Here is a 27,246-nt window from a genome sequence, read left to right on the forward strand (position 1 = left end):
GCACAGAAAATAATGCAAGTAGATGATGAAAACAGAATTTATGTTTACCTGATAAATTACTTTCTCCAACGGTGTGTCCGGTCCACGGCGTCATCCTTACTTGTGGGATATTCTCTTCCCCAACAGGAAATGGCAAAGAGCCCAGCAAAGCTGGTCACATGATCCCTCCTAGGCTCCGCCTTCCCCAGTCATTCGACCGACGTAAAGGAGGAATATTTGCATAGGAGAAATCATATGATACCGTGGTGACTGTAGTTAGAGAAAATAAATCATCAGACCTGATTAAAAAACCAGGGCGGGCCGTGGACCGGACACACCGTTGGAGAAAGTAATTTATCTGGTAAACATAAATTCTGTTTTCTCCAACATAGGTGTGTCCGGTCCACGGCGTCATCCTTACTTGTGGGAACCAATACCAAAGCTTTAGGACACGGATGATGGGAGGGAGCAAATCAGGTCACCTAGATGGAAGGCACCACGGCTTGCAAGACCTTTCTCCCAAAAATAGCCTCAGAAGAAGCAAAAGTATCAAATTTGTAAAATTTGGTAAAAGTGTGCAGTGAAGACCAAGTCGCTGCCTTACATATCTGATCAACAGAAGCCTCGTTCTTGAAGGCCCATGTGGAAGCCACGGCCCTAGTGGAATGAGCTGTGATTCTTTCAGGAGGCTGCCGTCCGGCAGTCTCATAAGCCAATCTGATGATGCTTTTAAGCCAAAAAGAGAGAGAGGTAGAAGTTGCTTTTTGACCTCTCCCTTTACCAGAATAAACAACAAACAAGGAAGATGTTTGTCTGAAATCCTTTGTAGCCTCTAAATAGAATTTTAGAGCACGAACTACATCCAAATTGTGCAACAAACGTTCCTTCTTTGAAACTGGATTCGGACACAAAGAAGGCACGACTATCTCCTGGTTAATATTTTTGTTAGAAACAACTTTCGGAAGAAAACCAGGTTTAGTACGCAAAACCACCTTATCTGCATGGAACACCAGATAAGGAGGAGAACACTGCAGAGCAGATAACTCTGAAACTCTTCTAGCAGAAGAAATTGCAACCAAAAACAAAACTTTCCAAGATAATAACTTGATATCAACGGAATGTAGGGGTTCAAACGGAACCCCCTGAAGAACTGAAAGAACTAAATTGAGACTCCAAGGAGGAGTCAAAGGTTTGTAAACAGGCTTGATTCTAACCAGAGCCTGAACAAAAGCTTGAACATCTGGCACAGCCGCCAGCTTTTTGTGAAGTAAAACAGATAAAGCAGAAATCTGTCCCTTCAAAGAACTTGCAGATAATCCTTTCTCCAAACCTTCTTGAAGAAAGGATAGAATCTTAGGAATTTTTATCTTGTTCCATGGGAATCCTTTAGATTCACACCAACAGATATATTTTTTCCATATTTTATGGTAGATTTTTCTAGTTACAGGCTTTCTGGCCTGAACAAGAGTATCAATGACAGAATCTGAGAACCCTCACTTTGATAAAATCAAGCGTTCAATCTCCAAGCAGTCAGTTGGAGTGAGGCCAGATTCGGATGTTCGAACGGACCTTGAACAAGAAGGTCCTGTCTCAAAGGTAGCTCCCATGGTGGAGCCGATGACATATTCACCAGATCTGCATACCAAGTCCTGCGTGGCCACGCAGGAGCTATCAAGATCACCGATACCCTCTCCTGTTTGATCCTGGCTACCAGCCTGGGAATGAGAGGAAACGGTGGGAACACATAAGCTAGGTTGAAGCTCCAAGGTGCTACTAGTGCATCCACTAGAGTCGCCTTGGGATCCCTGGATCTGGACCCGTAGCAAGGAACCTTGAAGTTCTGACGAGACGCCATCAGATCCATGTCTGGAATGCCCCACAATTGAATTATTTGTGCAAAAATTTCCGGATGGAGTTCCCACTCCCCCGGATGAAATGTCTGACGACTCAGAAAATCCGCTTCCCAATTTTCCACTCCTGGGATGTGGATTGCAGACAAGTGGCAGGAGTGAGTCTCTGCCCATTGAATTATTTTGGTCACTTCTTCCATCGCCAGGGAACTCCTTGTTCCCCCCTGATGGTTGATATACGCAACAGTCGTCATGTTGTCTGATTGAAACCGTATGAATTTGGCCTTTGCTAGCTGAGGCCAAGCCTTGAGAGCATTGAATATCGCTCTTAGTTCCAGAATATTTATCGGGAGAAGAGATTCTTCCCGAGACCAAAGACCCTGAGCTTTCAGGGGTTCCCAGACCGCGCCCCAGCCCACCAGACTGGCGTCGGTCGTGACAATGACCCACTCTGGTCTGCGGAAGCTCATCCCTTGTGACAGGTTGTCCAGGGTCAGCCACCAACGGAGTGAATCTCTGGTCCTCTGATCTACTTGTATCGTCGGAGACAAGTCTGTATAATCCCCATTCCACTGACTGAGCATGCACAGTTGTAATGGTCTTGGATGAATTCGCGCAAAAGGAACTATGTCCATTGCCGCGACCATCAAACCTATTACTTCCATGCACTGCGCTATGGAAGGAAGAAGAACAGAATGAAGTACTTGACAAGAGCTTAGAAGTTTTGATTTTCTGGCCTCTGTCAGAAAAATCCTCATTTCTAAGGAGTCTATTATTGTTCCCAAGAAGGGAACTCTTGTTGACGGAGATAGAGAACTTTTTTCTACGTTCACTTTCCACCCGTGAGATCTGAGAAAGGCCAGGACAATGTCCGTATGAGCCTTTGCTTGTGGTAGAGACGACGCTTGAATCAGTATGTCGTCCAAGTAAGGTACTACTGCAATGCCCCTTGGTCTTAGCACCGCTAGAAGGGACCCTAGTACCTTTGTGAAAATTCTTGGAGCAGTGGCTAATCCGAATGGAAGTGCCACAAACTGGTAATGCTTGTCCAGAAAGGCGAACCTTAGGAACCGATGATGTTCCTTGTGGATAGGAATATGTAGATACGCATCCTTTAAATCCACCGTGGTCATGAATTGACCTTCCTGGATGGTAGGAAGAATTGTCCGAATGGTTTCCATTTTGAACGATGGAACCTTGAGAAATTTGTTTAGGATCTTGAGATCTAAGATTGGTCTGAATGTTCCCTCTTTTTTGGGAACTATGAACAGATTGGAGTAGAATCCCATCCCTTGTTCTCCTAATGGAACCGGATGAATCACTCCCATTTTTAACAGGTCTTCTACACAATGTAAGAATGCCTGTCTTTTTATGTGGTCTGAAGACAATTGAGACCTGTGGAACCTCCCCCTTGGGGGTAGCTCCTTGAATTCCAGAAGATAACCTTGGGAGACTATTTCTAGCGCCCAAGGATCCAGAACATATCTTGCCCAAGCCTGAGCGAAGAGAGAAAGTCTGCCCCCCACCAGATCCGGTCCCGGATCGGGGGCCAACATCTCATGCTGTCTTGGTAGCAGTGGCAGGTTTCTTAGCCTGCTTTACTTTGTTCCAGCCTTGCATTGGCCTCCAGGCTGGCTTGGTTTGAGAAGTATTACCCTCTTGCTTAGAGGATGTAGAACTTGAGGCTGGTCCGTTTCTGCGAAAGGGACGAAAATTTGGTTTATTTTTAGCCTTAAAAGACCTATCCTGAGGAAGGGCGTGGCCCTTACCCCCAGTGATATCTGAAATAATCTCTTTCAAGTCAGGGCCAAACAGCGTTTTCCCCTTGAAAGGTATGTTAAGCAATTTGTTCTTGGAAGACGCATCCGCTGACCAAGATTTTAGCCAAAGCGCTCTGCGCGCCACAATAGCAAACCCTGAATTTTTCGCCGCTAATCTAGCTAATTGCAAAGTGGCGTCTAAAGTAAAAGAGTTAGCCAATTTAAGAGCGTGAACTCTGTCCATAATCTCCTCATAAGAAGAATCTTTATCGAGCGACTTTTCTAGTTCATCGAACCAGAAACACGCTGCTGTAGTGACAGGAACAATGCATGAAATTGGTTGTAGAAGGTAACCTTGCTGAACAAACATCTTTTTAAGCAAACCCTCTAATTTTTTATCCATAGGATCTTTGAAAGCACAACTATCTTCTATAGGGATAGTAGTGCGTTTGTTTAGAGTAGAAACCGCCCCCTCGACCTTGGGGACTGTCTGCCATAAGTCCTTTCTGGGGTCGACCATAGGAAACAATTTCTTAAATATAGGGGGAGGGACAAAAGGTATGCCGGGCCTTTCCCATTCTTTGTTTACAATGTCCGCCACCCGCTTGGGTATAGGAAAAGCTTCGGGGGGCCCCGGGACCTCTAGGAACTTGTCCATCTTACATAATTTCTCTGGAATGACCAAATTGTCACAATCATCCAGAGTAGACAACACCTCCTTAAGCAGAGCGCGGAGATGTTCCAATTTAAATTTGAATGTAATCACATCAGGTTCAGCTTGTTGAGAAATTTTCCCTGAATCTGAAATTTCTCCCTCAGACAAAACCTCCCTGGCCCCCTCAGACTGGTGTAGGGGCATGTCAGAACCATTATCATCAGCGTCCTCATGCTCTTCAGTATTTTCTAAAACAGAGCAGTCGCGCTTTCGCTGATAAGTGGGCATTTTGGCTAAAATGTTTTTGATAGAATTATCCATTACAGCCGTTAATTGTTGCATAGTAAGGAGTATTGGCGCACTAGATGTACTAGGGGCCTCCTGTGTGGGCAAGACTGGCGTAGACGAAGGAGGGGATGATGCAGTACCATGCTTACTCCCCTCACTTGAGGAATCATCTTGGGCATCATTTTCTCTAAATTGTTTGTCACATACATCACATCTATTTAAATGAGAAGGAACCTTGGCTTCCTCACATACAGAACATAGTCTATCTGATAGTTCAGACATGTTAAACAGGCATAAACTTGATAACAAAGTACAAAAAACGTTTTAAAATAAAACCGTTACTGTCACTTTAAATTTTAAACTGAACACACTTTATTACTGAATATGTATGAAGGAATTGTTCAAAATTCACCAAAATTTCACCACAGTGTCTTAAAGCCTTAAAAGTATTGCACACCAAATTTGAAAGGTTTAACTCTTAAAATGACGGAACCGGAGCCGTTTTTATATTTAACCCCTATACAGTCCCTGGTATCTGCTTTGCTGAGACCCAACCAAGCCCAGAGGGGAATACGATACCAAATGACACCTTCAGTAAGCTTTTTCTATGTATCTGAGCTCCTCACACATGCATCTGCATGCCTTGCTTCCCAAAAACAACTGCGCATTAGTGGCGCGAAAATGAGGCTCTGCCTATGATTAGAGAAGGCCCCCAGTGAAAAAGGTGTCCAATACAGTGCCTGCCGTTTCTTTAACATAATTCCCAAGAATAAAATAACTCCTCAAAGCTATAAACTATTAAAAATGCTTATAAATCAATCGTTTTAGCCCAGAAAAATGTCTACCAGTCTTTAAAGCCCTTGTGAAGCCCTTTATTCTTATTTAATAAAAATGGCTTACCGGATCCCATAGGGAAAATGACAGCTTCCAGCATTACCAAGTCTTGTTAGAAATGTGTCATACCTCAAGCAGCAAAAGTCTGCTCACTGTTTCCCCCAACTGAAGTTAATTCCTCTCAACAGTCCTGTGTGGAAACAGCCATCGATTTTAGTAACGGTTGCTAAAATCATTTTCCTCTTACAAACAGAAATCTTCATCTCTTTTCTGTTTCAGAGTAAATAGTACATACCAGCACTATTTTAAAATAACAAACTCTTGATTGAAGAATAAAAACTACATTTAAACACCAAAAAACTCTAAGCCATCTCCGTGGAGATGTTGCCTGTGCAACGGCAAAGAGAATGACTGGGGAAGGCGGAGCCTAGGAGGGATCATGTGACCAGCTTTGCTGGGCTCTTTGCCATTTCCTGTTGGGGAAGAGAATATCCCACAAGTAAGGATGACGCCGTGGACCGGACACACCTATGTTGGAGAAATAAGGCCCTCTGTTGAAGAAAAACTCTCTTCAAAATTTGTTCCATCTGTTTGTCCATTAAATCTTTAAATGAACCTGTATTAACAGTTTTAAAAATCATTCCTTTTGAAAGTCCAGTAATTGCAGCATCAATCTTTGGTGGAGTAGCAAACTGATAATGCAAATGTTTTTCCAAGGGAATGTCTTCTCAGGCACTCCAAGCTACTTTTCAGTTTTATAAAAGGTATTTAAATACATGGATTTTAATGCATCAGAGATAGGAAAAAAACTTGTCAGAATTGGAACTTGAATCAATCCAATCAAATGAAACTTGTGGCAATTCATCTTCAATTCCCAAAGAAACCTTTACTCCTTAACAAATTCAGGAATAGTCCCAGTGTCAAAAGACAGAGGTTAAAAAGATTCAATATTTTCCCCTTCAGAAACAGAATCGAATATTTTCCAAGGAACCCATATGAGTGTCAGAAAAGCTTCCACCATATATTTGTCCAATACACACTTTGCATTATTTCTTATCTTGCAAGCAAGAATTAATACATAGGGAACAGGTGAGCACAGGCTGGGCTACATGAATATAAAGAAAAAATATTCATCCAACAGCCATCAATTGACTTACTGTATACCATAATATATGTACATAAAATAACAGGATCTTAGTATCAAATACAGACAAAACACCTTAAGGCAATGTCATATTCTCCTTGGGCAGCAACAGGCAAATGATCCTCAGTATCCATCTCAAACAGGCTGCACAAAAAGCAAGAATATAAGTATATCACATTCAAAATTCTTTTGTGATCCCTATGCTGCAGAGTCTGAACTTGGTGAGAAATGAATCCGGCAAAAAGCAGATCCATTGCAGCAGACAAATTATACATTTGTGGGATAGAAGACGCTACTAGGAAATGATAAATAGACTGGCACTGAGATCAATAAATGTAGGAAAAAGAACCTATTAAAACAACAGGACCGGTGCTACCCCTAATTATTACAATTAAACCAAGAAGAGAAAAGGGGATGGGGCTTGTAGCACTCCTTCCTAAAACTAGTTAAAACATTAATTTTATTGAATAATTATAAAACAGGGAACCAACCCTAAAACAAACATCCCGGGGGGCCAAACTTTCATGCAGATTTGTTGTCAGGGTTAGGCTTCTTGGGCTGCTTGTTCTAGCCCCAAGATTGGTTAGGTTTACAGGTACTCCTGGACTGATCTGGCTTGGTGAAGGCCGGATACCTCTAAACCCTTTTCTGCCAAAAGGAGCCAAAATTCCCAGAATGATGCCCTTTAGTCTCAGCTTTCTTGTCCTGCAGAAGAAAGGCTCCCTTGCCTCTAGTAACAGTGGCAATAATTTAATCCAAACCAGGGCCAAATAAGGTCATACCCCTTAAAGGCCAGTATCCCTACAGTTTTCTGTCCATAGGATCCTTAAAGGATGTGCTATTCTCTAGGGCAGACATCCTCAAACTTAGCCCTCCAAAGGTTTTTGGACTACATTTTCAATGATGCTCAGCCAGCATATCAGCTGGCTGAGCATCATGAGAAATGTAGTTCCAAAACCTGTGGAGGGCCAAGTGTGAGGTGTCTGCTCTAGGGGAATAGTGGTACGCTTAGCCAGGGTGGAAATGACACCATCTACCTTGGGTACCGTACTCCACATCTCCAAATGGGAATCTGGGACTATTGTCTTAAAGTTTGGAGAAGTAGAAAAGGGGATCCCAGATTTCTCCCATTCTTTAGATAAAATATCTGACATCTGAGAATGGACTGGAAAAACCTCTTGGGTTTAAATCTTAGGTTGAAACACCATATCCAGTTTGTGAACCCATTTTTCCTCAAACGGCTTAGATTCGAGTATGTCCAGAATGGAGAGGACCTCCTTAAGTAAATATCTCAAATGTTCAAGCTTGAACCTAAAAACATAATTTATGCTTACCTGATAAATTTATTTATTTCCGGATATGATGAGTCCACGGAATCATCAATTACTAGTGGGAATATCACTCCTGGCCAGCAGCAGGAGGCAAAGAGCACTACAGTAAACTGCTATATATGTCACTTCCCTTACCCATAACTTCCAGTCATTCGGCCGAAGAAAAAATTGAAAAAGAAGATAACACAAAAGTATAGAGGTGATTTAAAGTGATAATTCCCCTTATAGGGGGAATTGGTATAGGGAACAAATTAAGGCTCTCAGGCAATCCCTGCAGGGTAATCCTATGTATCCCTGGAGGGCAGTGCCTTGATACCAGTATAAATTTAAGTATTAAGAGAGAAAGGAAAAGAGGTATCTTATGGCACACTTTGGATGAGAGCCTAAATAATCATAATTTAGTTATGCACAAAGGAGAAAAGTGTTAAAATATAACTTTTATTTGTATATTCAGATAAAAAAACAAAAATGTGTGGCATTAAAATTAGGGAATAAGCGTTGTTGACAATTGATTAAGAGCAAATGTTTGTTCAAAGAGTGATAAATCACCTCCTATCTGTCACCATATAGCAGATTTAGTGAATTGCATAGGGATATCATGTATCTCACTATGCACACTCTGCAATATTACGGTTAGACTGTTTGTGTATATATATATATATATATATATATATATATATATATATATCACCATTAAAGTAAACGTTGCTGAGTTTCTCTTTAATGAGCAACAAATATCCCTAAGGTGACAGAAAATGTCATGAATAAGTTCAGAGTATTAAAATTAAATTTAAAAAAAAGTGTGTCAAAGAGAAAGAACACACTTGTTTTGCAAATTTAACAATGCTTCTCTTAGGAGAAAGGGAAAAAATATTCCTAAGAAATTTAATTAGAAACCATATATGTGGAGGCTTATCAAGTCATGTGATTGGTTGAAGAAATACCATATACAGGGCAAATAATCGTTCACAAGTTTTGTGATAGTGGGTTAAATACGGTAAAGTACTGTTAGTATATAACAGGACAAATTACAGACTTGCTGCTGATATTGTAGATCAAAATATTCCCATTATTATACCAGATTAACGATCATTTAACCAAACACCATGTTAAGCTAAAATGCCTGTTTAAGGCCAACAATGAATTAAATTCTATATTTGATTACATTTTCTCAAGAGAAGCAGTGCGAACGCCTGACACGCGTTTCACCAACTGCTTTGTCAAAGGCGCCAAACGTCCTTCGTGCTACTAGCTTTATACCGAAGCCAACCAATCCGAGAGGGGGTATGTCTCAGTCACATGACGTGATCCGCCAATCGAGTACGTCTGTGACGTAGTTAGGTCATATGTAACGTCGGTTGTACCCAATTGGACAGGGAGACTAAAAGGTGTGTGGTATAATGTCCATTCATGTCAAAGAAACAAAACCGTCTAAATATTATCATATATGCCGTGAGCACACTGTCAATTCGGAATCATTCATATACAAAGATATGTTTGTGCTAATATTACTTGACTGATTATAATGTAGGTTTATAGTAGATGGATTTGTATTTTTCAAAACATTTCTTCTTTAGGATATTTAATCCCAATATTTTAGTGAAACATTTTTCATACTATAATTACAGAATCATACAGTGTCTCAAATATCAGAGATAGGTTCTGATCTTAAACATTTTTGACTGTGTATCGTTATTTAGTTTCCTCAATTGGATATCAAGGGCACATACTTGTATGAAAACAAGAGGTTAGTGTTTTAGTACTATCTAACCGTATATGACAAAGAAGACCTGGTTAAACCACTTGTATACATATATATACTAGATCGAAATAAACAGTGGTTATGTTTTTATATACATATATATTAATATGTGTATATAGTTCTATTACTTTTTAATGATATTGCATAGATTACTGCGATTTACAAGAGCAGGGAAAATTCCTATTCAGTATACAATCTAGATTCTGTCATGTATCCAGGTTCTATATGAGAGTTATTACACTTAGGTGTATATGTGTAACAATAACACTTATTAATATGTTATTGTAAAGAGGACCTGGTTAAACCACTTATATACATAGATCCAAATAAATATAGATTACGTTTTCATATACATATATATTAATATGTTTACATAGTTGTATTACTTTTCAATGAGATTGCATAGGTTACTGCAATTTACCAGAGCAGCAAGAACTCCTACTCAGTATACCTTCTAGGTTCTGTCATATATCCAGGTTCTATATAAGAAGTATTACACTAGATGTTTATGTGTAAAAGTATCGCTTATTAATATGTTATTGTAGAAAGGGACTGAAAGTCAGTTGTTCATTTAATCCTTTTGGGGCTATAGTTTGGAGCCTAAAGATCCATTTCGTTTCTTCTTTAAGGAGGGTTATTTCAGTATTGCCCCCTCTAATCCCTGGTCTTATTCTCTGTAAGATCCAGCATTGGAGATCTGATTTTTCTTCATGTTTGTCCAGGAAATGTTTTGCCACTGATGTGATTTTCTTTCCTTTCTCAAGGTCACTTTTTGCATTCTGGATATTTCCTATGTGTTCCCCTAATCTCGTTCTCAGTTCTCTAGTCGACATTCCCACATATCGTTTGCCACATATGCATTCAATGCAGTAGATAATATTCTTAGTTCGACAATTATAGAAGTCATTCATATATATAGTGCCTTTGGGGAAATTCCATCTGTCTCACTGTACGTATGTGCGGACAAAACTTGCATGTCCCACAAGGGAATGTGCCTTTGAACTTTTCTTTTGTTAAGGCACTATTATCCTTTACCTTTGGTACCAGAAGATCAGATCTTATAGTGTGCAAGGATCCGTGATAAGCTCTCTTAAGTACTGAATTTGGGTAGCCTCTCTCTTTGAGTCTCAGTTTAAGTTCCTTTGCCTGTTCCTTAAATTTCACTATGTCCGAGCAGTTGCGTCGTAGGCGCAGAAACTCACCATAAGGGATTGCTTTTTTAGTAGACTCATGATGTGCGCTCTCAAATCTGAGAATAGAGTTGGTGGCTGTCTCCTTTCTGTGCAAATTAGTTTGGATTTAATCAAACATGTCTCTAGAGATGCTCAGATCCAGGAAGGTCACACTATCATAATTGATCTCATAGGTCAATTTCAGATTCAAGTCGTTGGTATTCAGTTCACTTATGAACGTTTTAAAAATATTGATGTCTCCTCTCCATAGTATAAAGACATCATGTACCTCAGCCACAATAAAATATGTTCTGTATATTTCCACATATTATCTCCAAAGACGATTTCTCGATCCCACCATCCTAAGTACAGGTTGGCGTACGTGGGGGCACAAGCTGTGCCCATCACTGTGCCTATAATTTGAAGATAAAATTTATCGTTAAAAACGAAATAATTATGGCTGAGGACATATTTAAGTAGGCGTAATATGAAGTTGTTTTTCTCTATGCCCGCTGACCCCTCCATTTTAAGGAAATATTCAATCACAGAAATTCCCCACTTGTGGTCAATTGATGTGTAGTGGGATTTGACATCACATGTGGCAAAGAAAGTACTCTCATCAAGAGTTATGCCATCAATTTTATGCAATACATCCATAGTGTCCCTAACATAGGATGGTAATGTTAGGACAATACCTCTGAGTCTGAAATCAATGTATCTTGAAGCTTGCTCGCTTAAACTCCCTATACCGGAGACAATTGGTCTCCCTAGTGGTGTACATTTGTTCTTATGAATTTTTGGGAGAAGATATAATGTAGCTATCTTGGGTTTGTTGATGGTCAGGTACTTATATTCTTTGTTGTTGATTAGCTCTTCACTTTTAGCCCTTTCGATTATGCTCTTATATTTTGAAAGGAAGTCCATTGTTGGGTCTCCAAGAAGATGTTTATAACACTTAGGATCGCCCAGTTGTTTTAGGGCCTCAATGATGTACATATCTTTAGGCCAAAGAACAATATTTCTGCCCTTATCAGATGGTTTGGTAATCACGTCTTGCCATGATTGAATATCTTTTCAGAGCCCATTGTTCCTTTTTACTCAAATTTGACATATTTTTCGTATTGAGTTTCAAGATGTCTCTACTCACCACCTTGAGAGGTATCAATTAGAGGAAATTGTGAAATTAAAGGCATAAAAGTCGATTTTGTTTTAATTTTAGTTAGCCAGTCTGTGGACATGGCAGAGGTGTCTTCATTCTCTTCAAGGAGAGAGACTAGATTAAGTATAGTAATTTCATCCAGATTGTCATCATCATGTCTAGTTTACATTTTACTTATAGCCAGCTTTCTAATCAAAAGGTGTAGGTCTTTAATGATCTTGAAATGATTTAAGTTGTTTGTCAGAGAGAAAGATAGACATCTACACAATATATCTATGTGATCAGGAGTAAGGGTCTTATTAGTGAGATTAATAATCTGGAGGCTGTACAAATCCATCTACTATAAACCTACATTATAATCAGTTGAGTAATATTAGCACAATCATATCTTTGGATATGAACGATTACGAATTGACAGTGTGCTCACGGCATATATGATAATATGTAGATGGTTTTGTTTACATTGTACCCGTCTCTTTGACATGATTGGACATTATACCACACACCTTTTAGTCTCCCTGTCCAATTGGGTACAACCGACGTTACATATGACCTAACTACGTCACAGACGCTATGCGATTGGCGGATCGCGTCATGTGACTGAGACATACCCCCTCTTGGATTGGTTGGCTTCGGTATAAAGCGAGTAGCACGAAGGACGTTCGGCGCCTTTGACAAAGCAGTTGGCGAAACGCGCGTCAGGCGTTCGCACTGCTTCTCTGGAGAAAATTTAATCAAATATAGAATTTAATTAATTGTTGGCCTTAAACAGGCATTTTAGCTTAACGTGTTGTTTGGTTAAATGATCGTTGATCTGGTTTAATAGTGGGAATATTTTGATCTACAATATCAGCAGCAAGTCTGTAATTTGTCCTGTTATATACTAACAGTACTTTACCGTAATTAACCCACTAGCACAAAACTTGTGAACGATTATTCGCCCTGTATATGGTATTTTTTCAACCAATCACATGACTAGATAAGCCTCCACATATATGGTTTCTAATTACATTTCTGGGGAATATTTTTTCCCTTTCTCCTAAGAGAAGCATTGTTAAATTTGCAAAACAAGTGTGCTCTTTCTCTTTGACACACTTTTTTTAAATTTAATTTTAATACTCTGAACTTATTCATAACATTTTCTGTCACCTTAGGGATATTTGTTGCTCATTAAAGAGAAACTCAGCAACGTTTACTTTAATGGTGTTATATATACAAACAGTTTAACAGTAATATTGCAGAGTGGGCTAGTGAGATACATGATATCCCTATGCAATTCACTAAATCTGCTATATGGTGACAGATAGGAGGTGATTTATCACTCTTTGAACAAACGTTTGTTCTTAATCAATTGTCAACAACACTTATTCCCTAATTTTAATGCCACACATTTTTGTTTTTTTATCTGAATATACAAATAAAAGTTATATTTTAACACTTTTCTCCTTTGTGCATAACTAAATTATGATTATTTAGGCTCTCATTCAAAGTGTGCCATAAGATACCTCTTTTCCTTTCTCTCTTAATACTTAAAAGTATAGAGGTGCCTGAGGTTTTAGAAAAAATAACTGTGTTAAATAAATGGTGGGCCGTGGACTCACCATATCCGGAAATAAATTTATCAGGTAAGCATAAATTATAGTTTTCTTTCCTAAGATATGGTGAGTCCACGGAATCATCAATTACTAGTGGGAATCAATACCCAAGCTAGAGGGCACAGATGATAAGGGAGGGACAAGACAGGTAGACCTAAACAGAAGGCACCACCACTTTAAGAACCCTTCTCCCAAAAGAAGCCTCAGCTGAGGCAAAAGTATCACATTTATAAAACTTTGAAAAAGTATGCAAAGAGGACCAAGTTGCAGCCTTGCAAAACTGTTCCACAGAAGCTTCATTTTTAAATGCCCAGGAAGAAGAAACAGCCCTCGTGGAATGAGCAGTGATTCTCTCAGGAGGTTGCGGTCCAGCAGTTTCATAGGCCAAATGAATAATACTCCTTAGCCAAAGAGAAAGAGAAGTAGCCGTGGCTTTCTGACCCGCAGAAGACTGACGAAAGTCCGTAGTCGCCTGAAGATAGAACTTCAATGCACGCACAACATCTAGGTTGTGCAATAAACGCTCCTTAGGAGAAAAAGGATTAGGACACAAAGAAGGAACCACAATCTCCTGATTAATATTCTTGTTTGAAAAAACCTTAGGAAGGAAACCTAATTTAGTACGTAAAACCACCTTATCAAAATGAAAAATAAAATAAGGAGAATTAAACTGCAGAGCTGAGAGTTCCGAAACCCTCCGAGCAAAAGAAATAGCAACAAGAAACAAAACCTTCCAAAATAACATATTGATATCTAAGGAATGCATAGGTTCAAACAGAGCCCGCTGTAAAACTCTAAGAAGAAAGTTAAGACTCCAGGGAGGAGTAACAGGCTTAAACACAGGCCTAATCCTAACCAAAGACTGACAAAAAGATTGCACACTTATGCAACAAAATAGACAATGCAGAAATCTGCCCTTTCAGAGTATTAGCTGACAAACCCTTCTCCAAACCCTCCTGGAGAAAAGACAAAATCCTAGGAATCCTGACTCTATTCCAAGAGTAGCCTCTGGATTCACACCAATATAGATATTTACGCCATATCTTATAGTAAATCTTTCTTGTCACCGGCTTATGAGCCTGAATCATGGTCTCAATGACCGACTCTGAAAACCCACGCTTAGATAAAATCAAGCGTTCAATCTCCAAGCAGCCAGCTTCCGAGAAACAAGATTTGGATGAAGAAAATGACCCTGAAGTAGAAGGTCCTTCCTCAGAGGGAGTCTCCTTGGAGGTAGAGGCAACATTTCCACTAGATCTGAATACCAGATCCTGCGAGGCAACACCGGCGCTATGAGAATCACCGACACCCTCTCCTGCTTGATCCGAGCAATGACTCTTGGCAGGAGAGCGAACGTAGGAAATATGTATGCTAGACTGAAATTCCAAGGAACCGCCAGAGCATCTATCAAGAAAGCCTGTGGATCCCTTGACCTCGAGCAGTACCTCAGAAGCTTGGCATACCTACTGGCCAGGCCAGTAGAGCATTGAAAATCGCTCTCAGTTCTAGAATGTTTATAGGGAGAACTGACTCCTCCCGAGTCCAAAGACCCTGAGTCTTCAATGACCCCCAAATTGCTCCATAACCTAGAAGGCTTTCATCTGTGGTCACGATCACCCAGGAAGGTCTGCGAAAGCAAGTTCCCTGGGAGAGGTGTTCATGAGACAACCACCACAGAAGAGAGTGCCTTGTCGCCTGATACAGAACTATTTGCGGAGACAGATCTGCATAGTCCCCGTTCCATTGCCTTAACATGCATAACTGCAGAGGTCTGAGATTGAACCGCACAAACGGAATGATGTTCATGGAAGCTACCATCAGACCAATTACCTCCATAGAGCCACTGACGACCGAGGAGAGGACTGAAGGACAAGTCGAAAATCTTTGTTTTTCTGACCTCTGTCAGAAATCTCTTCATTAGTAGGGAGTCTATTATAGTCCCTAAAAACACTACTTTTGTGGCTGGAATCAGAGAACTCTTTCCCAGAGTTACCTTCCAACTGTGGGAGCGAAGAAAAAATAAGAAGATCTCTGTATGAGGGTTTGCTTGTTGAAAAGACAGCACCTGAACCAGAATGTCGTCCAGATAAGGTGCAACAGCAATGCCCCGAGTACGGATCACTGCCAAGAGCCCCCAGGACCTTTGAGAAAATTCTGGGAGCTGTGATAAGGCCGAAAGGAAGAGCCACAAACTGGAAATGATTGTCTAAAAAAGCAAACCTTAGAAACTGATGATGATCCCGGTGAATAGGAACATGAAGGTATGTATCCTTTAAGTCTATGGTTGTCATAAACTGACTCTCTTGAACCAAAGGAATAATGGAACGTATAGTCTCCATCTTGAAGGACGGTACACTGAGGAACTTGTTTAAACACTTTAGGTCTAAAATAGGTCTGAATGTCCCCTCTTTCTTGGGAACCACAAACAGATTTGAATAAAATCCCAGACCTTGTTCCTGCAGAGGAAAAAGATCCTTGATACAATTTAAGAACGCCTCTCTCTTTATGTGGTATAAAGATAATCTTGAGAGAAGAAACTTGTCTCTGGGAGGAAAAGTCTTGAATTTTATCTTGTACCCAAGATTCAAATTCCACGGCCCACAGGTCTGGGACATCTCGTATCCAAGCCTGAGCAAATTGACAAAGCCTGCCCCCTACTAGATCCGTTCCTGAATCGAGGGCCGACCCTTCATGCTGACTTGGAGTCAGCCGCAGGCTTCTTAGACTGTTTCCCCTTGTTCCAAGACTGACCAGACTTCCAGGAAGACTTGGATAGTTCCTGCTTGGAAGTGGAAACAGAGGGTTTACCTCTAAAGTTACGAAAGGAATGAAAATTACTCTGACGCCCTTTCTGCTTATTCTTTCTATCTTGAGGAAGAAAAGATCCCTTTCCTCCTGTGATATCTGAAATAATTTCAGCCAAACAAGGTCTTACCCTTGTAGGGAATAGCTAATAACTTAGACTTAGAAAAACACCTGCAGACAAGGATTTTAACCAAAGGGCTCTTCGAGCTAGAACCACAAAACCAGACATTTTTTCTCCCAGATAAATGACTTTTAAGGAAGCATCCGTAATAAAGGAATTGGCTAACTTAAGAGCCTTAATCCTGTCCTGGATCTCCTCAAGAGGAGCATATGTCTGAATAGAATCAAACAAAGCATCAAACCAGTAAGCTGCAGCGCTGGAAACAGTAGCAATACACACCGCCGGCTGCCATTGAAGACCTTGGTGAACATACATTTTCTTTAATAATGCCTCCAATTTCTTATCCATTGGATCCTTAAAAGAACAACTATCCTCTATAGGAATAGTGGTCCTTTTAGCCAAAGTAGAAATAGCTCCTTCCACCTTAGGAACCGTTTGTCATGTCTCTTTAATAGAGTCAGCTATAGAAAACATTTTCATAAAAATAGAAGATGGAGAAAAAGGAAAAACCTGCACCGCAGAGGTAACATCAAAATACTTGTTCAGCTTACTAAACTTCTTAGGGTTAACAACAATAGAAGTATCAGAGTCATCCAAGGTAGCCAAATCCTCCTTAAGCAACAAGCGGAGGTGTTCCAGCTTAAATCTGAAGGACACAACTTCAGCATCAGTAGAAGGAATTATACTGCCTGAATCCGAAATTTCACCAGAAGAAAGATGCACCGAAGAATCTTCATCCTCAGACTTTTGAGAGGAAATACTTTGATTAGCCACTTCAGAATCAGAAACCTTACTTACTGTTTCTTTAAATTTCCTTTTGCGTTTTCCCTGAAGCATTGGAAAAGCAGACAGTGCCTCAGATACCAAAGAAGATACCTGGGCAGCAACTCCAGACAGAGCATGATAGGAAACGCAGGGCACTGCATGTGCAGATGAATAGGATTGGGATGCTTGAGGAGAAAACTGTGGCACATCTGAAACAAAAAGTTACAGTTCTTTCAGTACATTATGAACAAAAAGATACTGGGGGTTCCACCTGGGTATCAAAACATAAGCTGCAGGTAACATCCTGCACAACCTCCTAATCCATAATACAAATATGTAACTTTTTTTTTATCTTTTAACAAAGGATATAATACAGAACCAAACAATTTTCTTAAATAAATGTTCCTTTAAATTTACCAAATCAAGAAAAACATACCCAAGGCAATACTCTACACCTCAGCAGAATTATTGAGGTGCCCTACCTGTCCTGCAACCCGCAGCAAACTGAGGAAAAAAACGATCCTGTTTACAATACGGTTATCTAGAAAAGCAAAAACAGCAAGAAGCCATTTAAAGAGCAGAGCCATCTGAAATATGCGCACCTCACTCTTACAGGAAGTAAAGAAAAGCGCCAAAAAAACTGATATCACAAAATCAGAACCTCCCAAAAAGGGGCGGTCCTACATTTTTAAAAACAACTTTCTTGAAAAACAGGATTAAAAATGAACAACCCCCCCCCCAAAAAAAAAAAAGTATATAATCCGTTATTAAAAACGGATCCTCAATGAGCCATCAATAAAATAAATAACTCCTCACACTAACAGTGCCTGCAAAAACTGCCATAAAAGCCTGCACCCCGTCAGGAATAATAAAAAACGCCCCCCTGCAGCTTTTCAGCTGAATAAGTGCCAAATTTTTCCCTGCTACATAGAAAAAATAAAACCGTCACTTACCTTAATATTTATCTGTCCGGCAGTAGGTCAGCTCACCTGGTTTGAGAGAATGCCATCCCTCACATGGACCTGTGGAAATACAGAAAGACTGAGTAAACTTACTCAGGCTATCTAAATAGGGCGGCAAAATGTTTTGGGAAAACGCAGTGAGGATTGTAACCCACAAGTTCCCAATTGCTTAAAAGCCACCACTGGCCTACTGATGAGACTGACATGGGATAAGGCTAGACCCTTTAGAAAGATCAGAGCAAACCTACTCTGCTTTAAAATAAAAAAATCTTGATTTTAGATCAGACACCAAAACTTCACCTCCTCCTTGCAACACAGGCAAATAGAATGACTGAAGGTTATGGGTAAGGGAAGTGACATATATAGCAGCTTTGCTGTAGTGCTCTTTGCCTCCTCCTGCTGGCCAGGAGTGATATTCACACTAGTATTTGATGATTCTGTGGACTCACCATATCTTAGGAAAGAAAGTAATGTATTCTGCCTCTACAATCTTTACAATCTTTTCAGTAGAGTAGCTAGAAGATGACAGCTCTCCCTCAGAACTCAGAGGAATTTTCCTCATAAGGAACATGACTGACCGCTGTAGCTTCCAGAGAGCTATTGGTCCTAAGATACGCCATGTTTAAACTTTCTCTTCCCTGCAACACAGAAAGCGCTCAGGGCAGCAGTCACAGCAGATTGTAACTGTGCAGCATAATCAATGGGAAGGGCAACAACTCCAGATGACTTATGGGGAATGGAGTCGCAGAGAACTGCATGTGAAAGGGACCGAAGTACATGCATATTGGGGTTAACTAAACCCTGTGAAGTCACAGGGGTTACATAATTAACCTGCGCTACAGGAGTTAGTGCGGGAGACTTGGTACTAGGCTCACTTGAATGAGACTAAAGTACAGAGGAGAGGCATGAATTACACAATTGTGCAGGAGGGCAAACAATATACAATTTGCAAAGCATACATTTATTAGGGTCCACTAAAGCAAGAGGGCTGACCTCCTCTTGAGTAAAACTAGATTGCCATCATCTCAGGCAGTAGCTCCCTAATAAAGTCTGAAAATATCCTAAACAACCCAAGGCAATAATTGTTTAGCGTGACTCATTACCTCTCTGTAAGCCGGTGTGCAGTATGACTGACTGCTGGTTCTCCAGACACCGTGCATGATACAGAAGACAGAGCGGAGTCAGAGTGCGCCAACTAATGACAACATCATGGCTCCTGCTCTAGAAACAGAACCCCCCCCATATGAGCACTTCCTGGTAGCGCTGTCTGGTGCCGGTCGTGAAGTGTCAAATTGACCTCGAAACTACTGTTGAATAGCCCATATTGTAGCGTGCGGCGGCTTCACATTTTGGAAAAAAAAGTAAGTCGCTGATACAGTACGCCAGGGGATTGGTGGACAAGTACACATTTCACCTGGCAGGCCTGTGACATTTTCCCTCTCTGAACGGCAGGTTAATGTGATGAGGATTTGGGCCTCGGTTAAAGGAACTGCTTTCGAAAGATGAGTAGATCTTGTACTTCACTTTCACATTGAACCTCATCAAGGAGGCAAAAGAGAATGACTGTGGATCATAGGAAGTAGGAGGGATTTAAAGCTTTGCAGTATGGGGGGGGGGTTTCTTGCCTTCTCCTAGTGGTCAAGGCAGGAATATTCCCACATGTGGTGGTTTGAGGACTCTCACCACTCAAAAACAGAATTTATGCTTACCTGATAAATTACTTTCTCCAACGGTGTGTCCGGTCCACGGCGTCATCCTTACTTGTGGGATATTCTCTTCCCCAACAGGAAATGGCAAAGAGTCCCAGCAAAGCTGGTCACATGATCCCTCCTAGGCTCCGCCCACCCCAGTCATTCGACCGACGGACAGGAGGAAATATATATAGGAGAAACCATATGATACCGTGGTGACTGTAGTTAGAGAAAATAATTCATCAGACCTGATTAAAAAACCAGGGCGGGCCGTGGACCGGACACACCGTTGGAGAAAGTAATTTATCAGGTAAGCATAAATTCTGTTTTCTCCAACATTGGTGTGTCCGGTCCACGGCGTCATCCTTACTTGTGGGAACCAATACCAAAGCTTTAGGACACGGATGAAGGGAGGGAACAAATCAGGTCACCTAAATGGAAGGCACCACGGCTTGCAAAACCTTTCTCCCAAAAATAGCCTCCGAAGAAGCAAAAGTATCAAATTTGTAAAATTTGGCAAAAGTGTGCAGTGAAGACCAAGTCGCTGCCTTACATATCTGGTCAACAGAAGCCTCGTTCTTGAAGGCCAATGTGGAAGCCACAGCCCTAGTGGAGTGAGCTGTGATTCTTTCAGGAGGCTGCCGTCTGGCAGTCTCATAAGCCAATCGGATAATGCTTTTAAGCCAAAAGGAAAGAGAGGTAGAAGTCGCTTTTTGACCTCTCCTTTTACCAGAATAAACAACAAACAAGGAAGATGTTTGTCTGAAATCTTTAGTAGCCTCTAAATAGAATTTTAGAGCACGGACTACGTCCAAATTGTGTAACAAACGTTCCTTCTTTGAAACTGGATTCGGACACAAAGAAGGTACAACTATCTCCTGGTTAATATTTTTGTTGGAAACAACTTTCGGAAGAAAACCAGGCTTAGTACGCAAAACCACCTTATCTGCATGGAACACCAGATAGGGCGGAGAACACTGCAGAGCAGATAACTCTGAAACTCTTCTTGCAGAAGAAATTGCAACCAAAAACAAAACTTTCCAAGATAATAACTTAATATCTACGGAATGTAAGGGTTCAAACGGAACCCCTTGAAGAACTGAAAGAACTAGATTTAGACTCCAGGGAGGAGTCAAAGGTCTGTAAACAGGCACAGCTGCCAGTCTTTTGTGAAGTAAAACAGATAAAGCAGAGATCTGTCCCTTCAGAGAACTTGCAGATAATCCTTTCTCCAAACCTTCTTGTAGAAAGGATAGAATCTTAGGAATTTTTGTCTTGTTCCATGGGAATCCTTTAGATTCACACCAACAGATATATTTTTTCCATATTTTATGGTAAATTTTTCTAGTTACAGGCTTTCTAGCCTGAATCAGAGTATCTATTACAGAATCTGAAAACCCACGCTTTGATAAAATCAAGCGTTCAATCTCCAAGCCGTCAGTTGGAGGGAAACCAGATTCGGATGTTCGAATGGACCCTGAACAAGAAGGTCCTGTCTCAAAGGTAGCTTCCATGGTGGAGCGGATGACATATTCACCAGGTCTGCATACCAAGTCCTGCGTGGCCACGCAGGAGCTATCAAGATCACCGAGGCCCTCTCCTGATTGATCCTGGCTACCAGCCTGGGGATGAGAGGAAACGGTGGGAATACATAAGCTAGGTTGAAGGTCCAAGGTGCTACTAGTGCATCTACTAGAGTCGCCTTGGGATCCCTGGATCTGGACCCGTAGCAAGGAACCTTGAAGTTCTGACGAGACGCCATCAGATCCATGTCTGGAATGCCCCATAATTGAGTTATTTGGGCAAAGATTTCCGGATGGAGTTCCCACTCCCCCGGATGGAATGTCTGACGACTCAGAAAATCCGCTTCCCAATTTTCCACTCCTGGGATGTGGATCGCAGACAAGTGGCAGGAGTGATCCTCCGCCCATTGAATTATCTTGGTCACTTCTTTCATCGCCAGGGAACTCCTTGTTCCCCCCTGATGATTGATATATGCAACGGTCGTCATGTTGTCTGACTGAAACCTTATGAATTTGGCCTTTGCTAGTTGAGGCCAAGCTCTGAGAGCATTGAATATCGCTCTCAGTTCCAGAATGTTTATCGGGAGAAGAGACTCTTCCCGAGACCATAGACCCTGAGCTTTCAGGGATGGCGTCGGTCGTGACAATGACCCACTCTGGTCTGCGGAAGCTCATTCCCTGTGACAGATTGTCCAGGGTCAGCCACCAACGGAGTGAAGCTCTGGTCTTTTGATCTACTTGAATCGTCGGAGACAAGTCTGTATAATCCCCATTCCACTGTCTGAGCATGCACAGTTGTAATGGTCTTAGATGAATTCGTGCAAAAGGAACTATGTCCATTGTTGCAACCATCAATCCTATTACTTCCATGCACTGCGCTATGGAAGGACGAGGAACAGAGTGAAGTACTTGACAAGAGATTAGAAGTTTTGATTTTCTGACCTCTGTCAGAAAAATCCTCATTTCTAAGGAATCTATTATTGTTCCCAAGAAGGGAACTCTTGTTGACGGGGACAGAGAACTTTTTTCTTTGTTCACCTTCCATCCGTGAGATCTGAGAAAGGCTAGGACGATGTCCGTATGAGCCTTTGCTTTTGACATGGACGACGCTTGAATCAGGATGTCGTCCAAGTAAGGTACTACTGCAATGCCCCTTGGTCTTAGAACCGCTAGAAGGGACCCTAGTACCTTTGTGAAAATCCTTGGAGCAGTGGCTAATCCGAATGGAAGTGCCACAAACTGGTAATGCTTGTCCAGAAAAGCGAACCTTAGGAACTGATGATGTTCCTTGTGGATAGGAATATGTAGGTACGCATCCTTTAAATCCACGGTAGTCATAAATTGATTTTCCTGGATAGTAGGTAGGATCGTTCGAATAGTTTCCATTTTGAACGATGGTACCCTGAGAAATTTGTTTAGGATCTTTAGATCCAAAATTGGTCTGAATGTTCCCTCTTTTTTGGGAACTATGAACAGATTGGAATAAAATCCCATTCCTTGTTCTCTTATTGGAACTGGATGTATCACTCCCATCTTTAACAGGTCTTCTACACAATGTAAGAATGCCTGTCTCTTTATTTGGTTTGAAGATAATTGAGACCTGTGGAACCTTCCCCTTGGGGGTAGTTCCTTGAATTCCAGGAGATAACCTTGAGAAACTATTTCTAGTGCCCAAGGATCCTGAACATCTCTTGCCCAAGCCTGAGCAAAAAACTCTTAACCATCTCCGTGGAGATGTTGCCTGTGCAACGGCAAAGAGAATGACTGGGGTGGGCGGAGCCTAGGAGGGATCATGTGACCAGCTTTGCTGGGACTCTTTGCCATTTCCTGTTGGGGAAGAGAATATCCCACAAGTAAGGATGATGCCGTGGACCGGACACACCAATGTTGGAGAAAAGATTTTTGTATAGATAATTTATTTCACACAAGACAAAAGTGTCACATACCATGTACTGATGTATATATAATATTGTTCCATTTTGTATACTTGTGGGTAAGTACAAAACTATAATAAGCAAAAAAAACAAAACAGTCCTGCCCTAAATACCAGACAATCCCTATTTGAAAGAGACATAGCAACCCCAGACATATGCTTCAACCCTGTGTGAGTTTCTTCAGGGAGGTACAGCACTATCACTCTAGGAACATTAAGCAACATCGAGTCCACATCTGGTTTAACCGCTATCGCACTTAGGGCTCGATTATCTAAAGCTCTCCGCTCTTGCGAGGTGATCTAAAAAGTCAGTACTGAGGGTTCCTCAATTTTCGAAAGTTTTATCTTGAGAGTTGTTTAACTATGCAGGGTCCAGGGTGTGAAGATACACATGCATTAAAATATAATACTAAAAATAAGCCCCCAAAGATTTTACGTGATTACTCTTCAAGCAGGCGAATTTTTGATTATTAGGCCTTTAAGAGAGACTAATCCCCAGGGAACATAATTAGCATACATAAAAGCTAAGTACCAAAAACACTTTGTCTTGGTTTGAGAGATAGCTATACAACCATCCTTTCAAATATCCCTTTTAAGAAAGCACACACTATTCTCAGAGTAACAGTTTCTGTTATAGGGATAACCGTTTATAGGAACTTTTAAATATTTGGGAAATAATTTTAGGAATTCTGAAAATAAGAAAATATCAATTGTTTGTTTTTGCCTTTTAAATTATGAAACAAGGACAGAACTTGCTAGTTAAACATCCAAATGAGAACCAAAAAATATCCAGAAAGAGGTAATCGTATGTGCACTATGACATTTATATATTCTCTGTTAAATCCTTTATTCCCAACACCAGCATTAAAGGGACAGTCAAGTCTATAAAAGACTTTCATGATTTAAATAGGAAATGTAATTTTAAACAACTTTACTTTTATCACCAATTTTGCTTTGCTCTCTTGGTATTCTTAGTTGAAAGCTAATTCTAGGAGGTTCATATGCTAATTTCTTAGACCTTGAACACTGCCTCTAATCTGAATGCATTTTGACCACTAGAGGGCATTAGTTCATGTGTTTCATATAGATAACATTGAGCTCATGCACGTGAAGTTACCCTGGAGTGACCACTGATAGGCTAAAAAGCAAGTCTGTCAAAAGAACTGAAATAAGGGGGCAGTCTGCAAAGGCTTAGATACAAGATAATCACAGAGGTAAAAAGTGTATTTATATAACTGTTGGTTATGCAAAACTGGGGAATGGGTAATAAAGGGATTATCTTTATTTTCAAACAACAAAAATTCTGGTGTTGACTGTCCCTTTAAATAAGATGAGTATGCTAATAATCTTTTACCTTTACATTGAAGCCAAATCGTCCATTTTCATCTGGCCTCATTCTTATCAACACAAGATTATCATGTGGCACAAGACCATTCGGCTTTATTTAAAGAAAAGAAAAAATGATGTTACTGTGAGGATGAGTACATTAAGTTCAGTGAGTCATTTATGCCTTTTATACTGGCTATCAAAAACACATTATCAAATTCCAAATCTAGACACATTTGCATGGCCATATTTTACATATACAGACTGCAGAGGATTGGCACACTAATAATTTTCTTTTTTTTTTTTTTTAAAAAAAAAGAAAAGATTAATTTTACAAACAGCATTAACAAGCAAGAGTTGCATACTGCATTTGGTACTTGTTTAAAAACTATTGCATTAAGATTATAAAACATTGTTTTCCTTATCCACTTTGCAGTCATGTCACCAAATGAATTTGCTCCATAACCAAGATTAAAAAAAGGAACATATCCATAATAAATTTTTTAAAAGTCCATAACAAATATTTGTAATTATTATTGTCTGTGTACTGTGTCTATGTGGACATCTTTAGCTTTTCTTTAAAAAAAAAAATGCATTTTCCTTCAATTCTTTCCAAAAATTGGGCCTTGAAATAATGCACAAAAACACAATTTATGACTTACATGATAAATTAATTTATTTCATGGTAGGGAGAGTCCACGAGCTGTTACGTATGGGATATACATTCCTACCAGGAGGAGGCAAAGTTTCCCAAACCTCAAAGCCTATAACCCCCCCCACCCCACTCCTTATTTTGACATATAGCCAAGTGGTGAGGAGCAGGAAAAAAAACATAATTTATGTAAGAACTTACCTGATAAATTCATTTCTTTCATATTAGCAAGAGTCCATGCGCTAGTGACGTATGGGATATACATTCCTACCAGGAGGGGCAAAGTTTCCCAAACCTCAAAATGCCTATAAATACACCCCTCACCACACCCACAATTCAGTTTAACGAATAGCCAAGAAGTGGGGTGATAAAAAAGGAGCGAAAACATCAAAAAAATAAAGAATTGGAATAATTGTGCTTTATACAAAAAAATCATAACCACCACAAAATGGGTGGACCTCATGGACTCTTGCTAATATGAAAGAAATTAATTTATCAGGTAAGTTCTTACATAAATTATGTTTTCTTTTATGTAATTAGCAAGAGTCCATGAGCTAGTGACGTATGGGATAGCAGATACCCAAGATGTGGAACTTCCACGCAAGTCACTAGAGAGGGAGGGATAAAATAAAGACAGCCAATTCCACTAAAAAAATAATCCACAACCCAAATCAAAAAGTTTTAATCTTATAATGAAAAAAATTGAAATTATAAGCAGAAGAATCAAACTGAAACGGCTGCCTGAAGTACTTTTCTACCAAAAACTGCTTCAGAAGAAGAGAAAACATCAAAATGGTAGAATTTAGTAAAAGTATGCAAAGAAGACCAAGTTGCTGCTTTGCAAATCTGATCAACAGAAGCTTCATTCCTAAAAGCCCAGGAAGTAGAAACTGACCTAGTAGAATGAGCCGTAATCCTTTGAGGCGGGGATTTACCCGACTCCACATAAGCATGATGAATCAAAGACTTTAACCAAGACGCCAAAGAAATGGCAGAAGCCTTCTGACCTTTCCTAGAACCAGAAAAGATAACAAATAGACTAGAAGTCTTCCTGAAATCTTTAGTTGCTTCAATATAATATTTCAAAGCTCTAACTACATTCAAAGAATGTAAAGATTTCTCCAGAGAATTCTTAGGATTAGGACACAATGAAGGGACAACAATTTCTCTACTAATGTTGTTAGAATTCACAACTTTAGGTAAAAATTTAAATGAAGTCCGCAACACCGCCTTATCTTGATGAAAAATCAGAAAAGGAGATTCACAAGAAAGCAGATAATTCAGAAACTCTTCAAGCAGAAGAGATGGCCAGAAGGAACAAACCTTTCCAGAAAAGTAATTTAATATCCAGAGAATACATAGGTTCAAACGGAGGAGCCTGTAAAGCCCTCAGAACCAAATTGAGACTCCAAGGAGGAGAAATTGACTTAATGACAGGCTTGATACGAACCAAAGCCTGTACAAAACAATGAATATCAAGATGATTAGCAATCTTTCTGTGAAAAAGAACCGAAAGAGCAGAGATTTGTCCTTTCAAGGAACTTGCAGACAAACCTTTATCCAAACCATCTTGAAGAAATTGTAAAATTCTAGGAATTCTAAAAGAATGCCAAGAGAATTTATGTGAAGAACACCAAAAAATATAAGTCTTCCAGACTCGATAATAGATCTTCCTAGACACAGATTTACGAGCCTGTAACATAGTATTAATCACTGAATCAGAGAAACCTCTATGACTAAGTATTAAGCGTTCAATCTCCATACCTTCAAATTTAACGATTTGAGATCCTGATGGAAAAATGGGCCTTGAGATAGAAGGTCTGGCCTTAACGGAAGAGTCCAAGGTTGGCAACTTGCCATACGAACGAGATCAGATCCGCATACCAAAACCTGTGTCGTCATGCTGGAGCCACCAGCAGTACAAACGAACGCTCCATTA

The 27,246-nt window shown here is 40.3% G+C and overlaps 1 protein-coding gene across 1 annotated transcript in view; it reads right to left on the reverse strand.

The window, feature by feature from the left end:
* The window catches only part of PTPN4 (protein tyrosine phosphatase non-receptor type 4), a gene marked incomplete in the record, with an annotated part of 1,345,721 nt that overhangs the window by 358,150 nt on the left and 960,325 nt on the right, over nucleotides 1-27,246 (reverse strand). Inside the window, 1 exon segment of the mRNA XM_053698088.1 lies at nucleotides 24,684-24,767. Coding sequence (XP_053554063.1) covers nucleotides 24,684-24,767 — 84 coding nt within the window.

This window comes from Bombina bombina, chromosome 1 (assembly GCF_027579735.1).
Source record: "Bombina bombina isolate aBomBom1 chromosome 1, aBomBom1.pri, whole genome shotgun sequence".
Classification (NCBI taxonomy): Eukaryota; Metazoa; Chordata; class Amphibia; order Anura; family Bombinatoridae; genus Bombina; species Bombina bombina.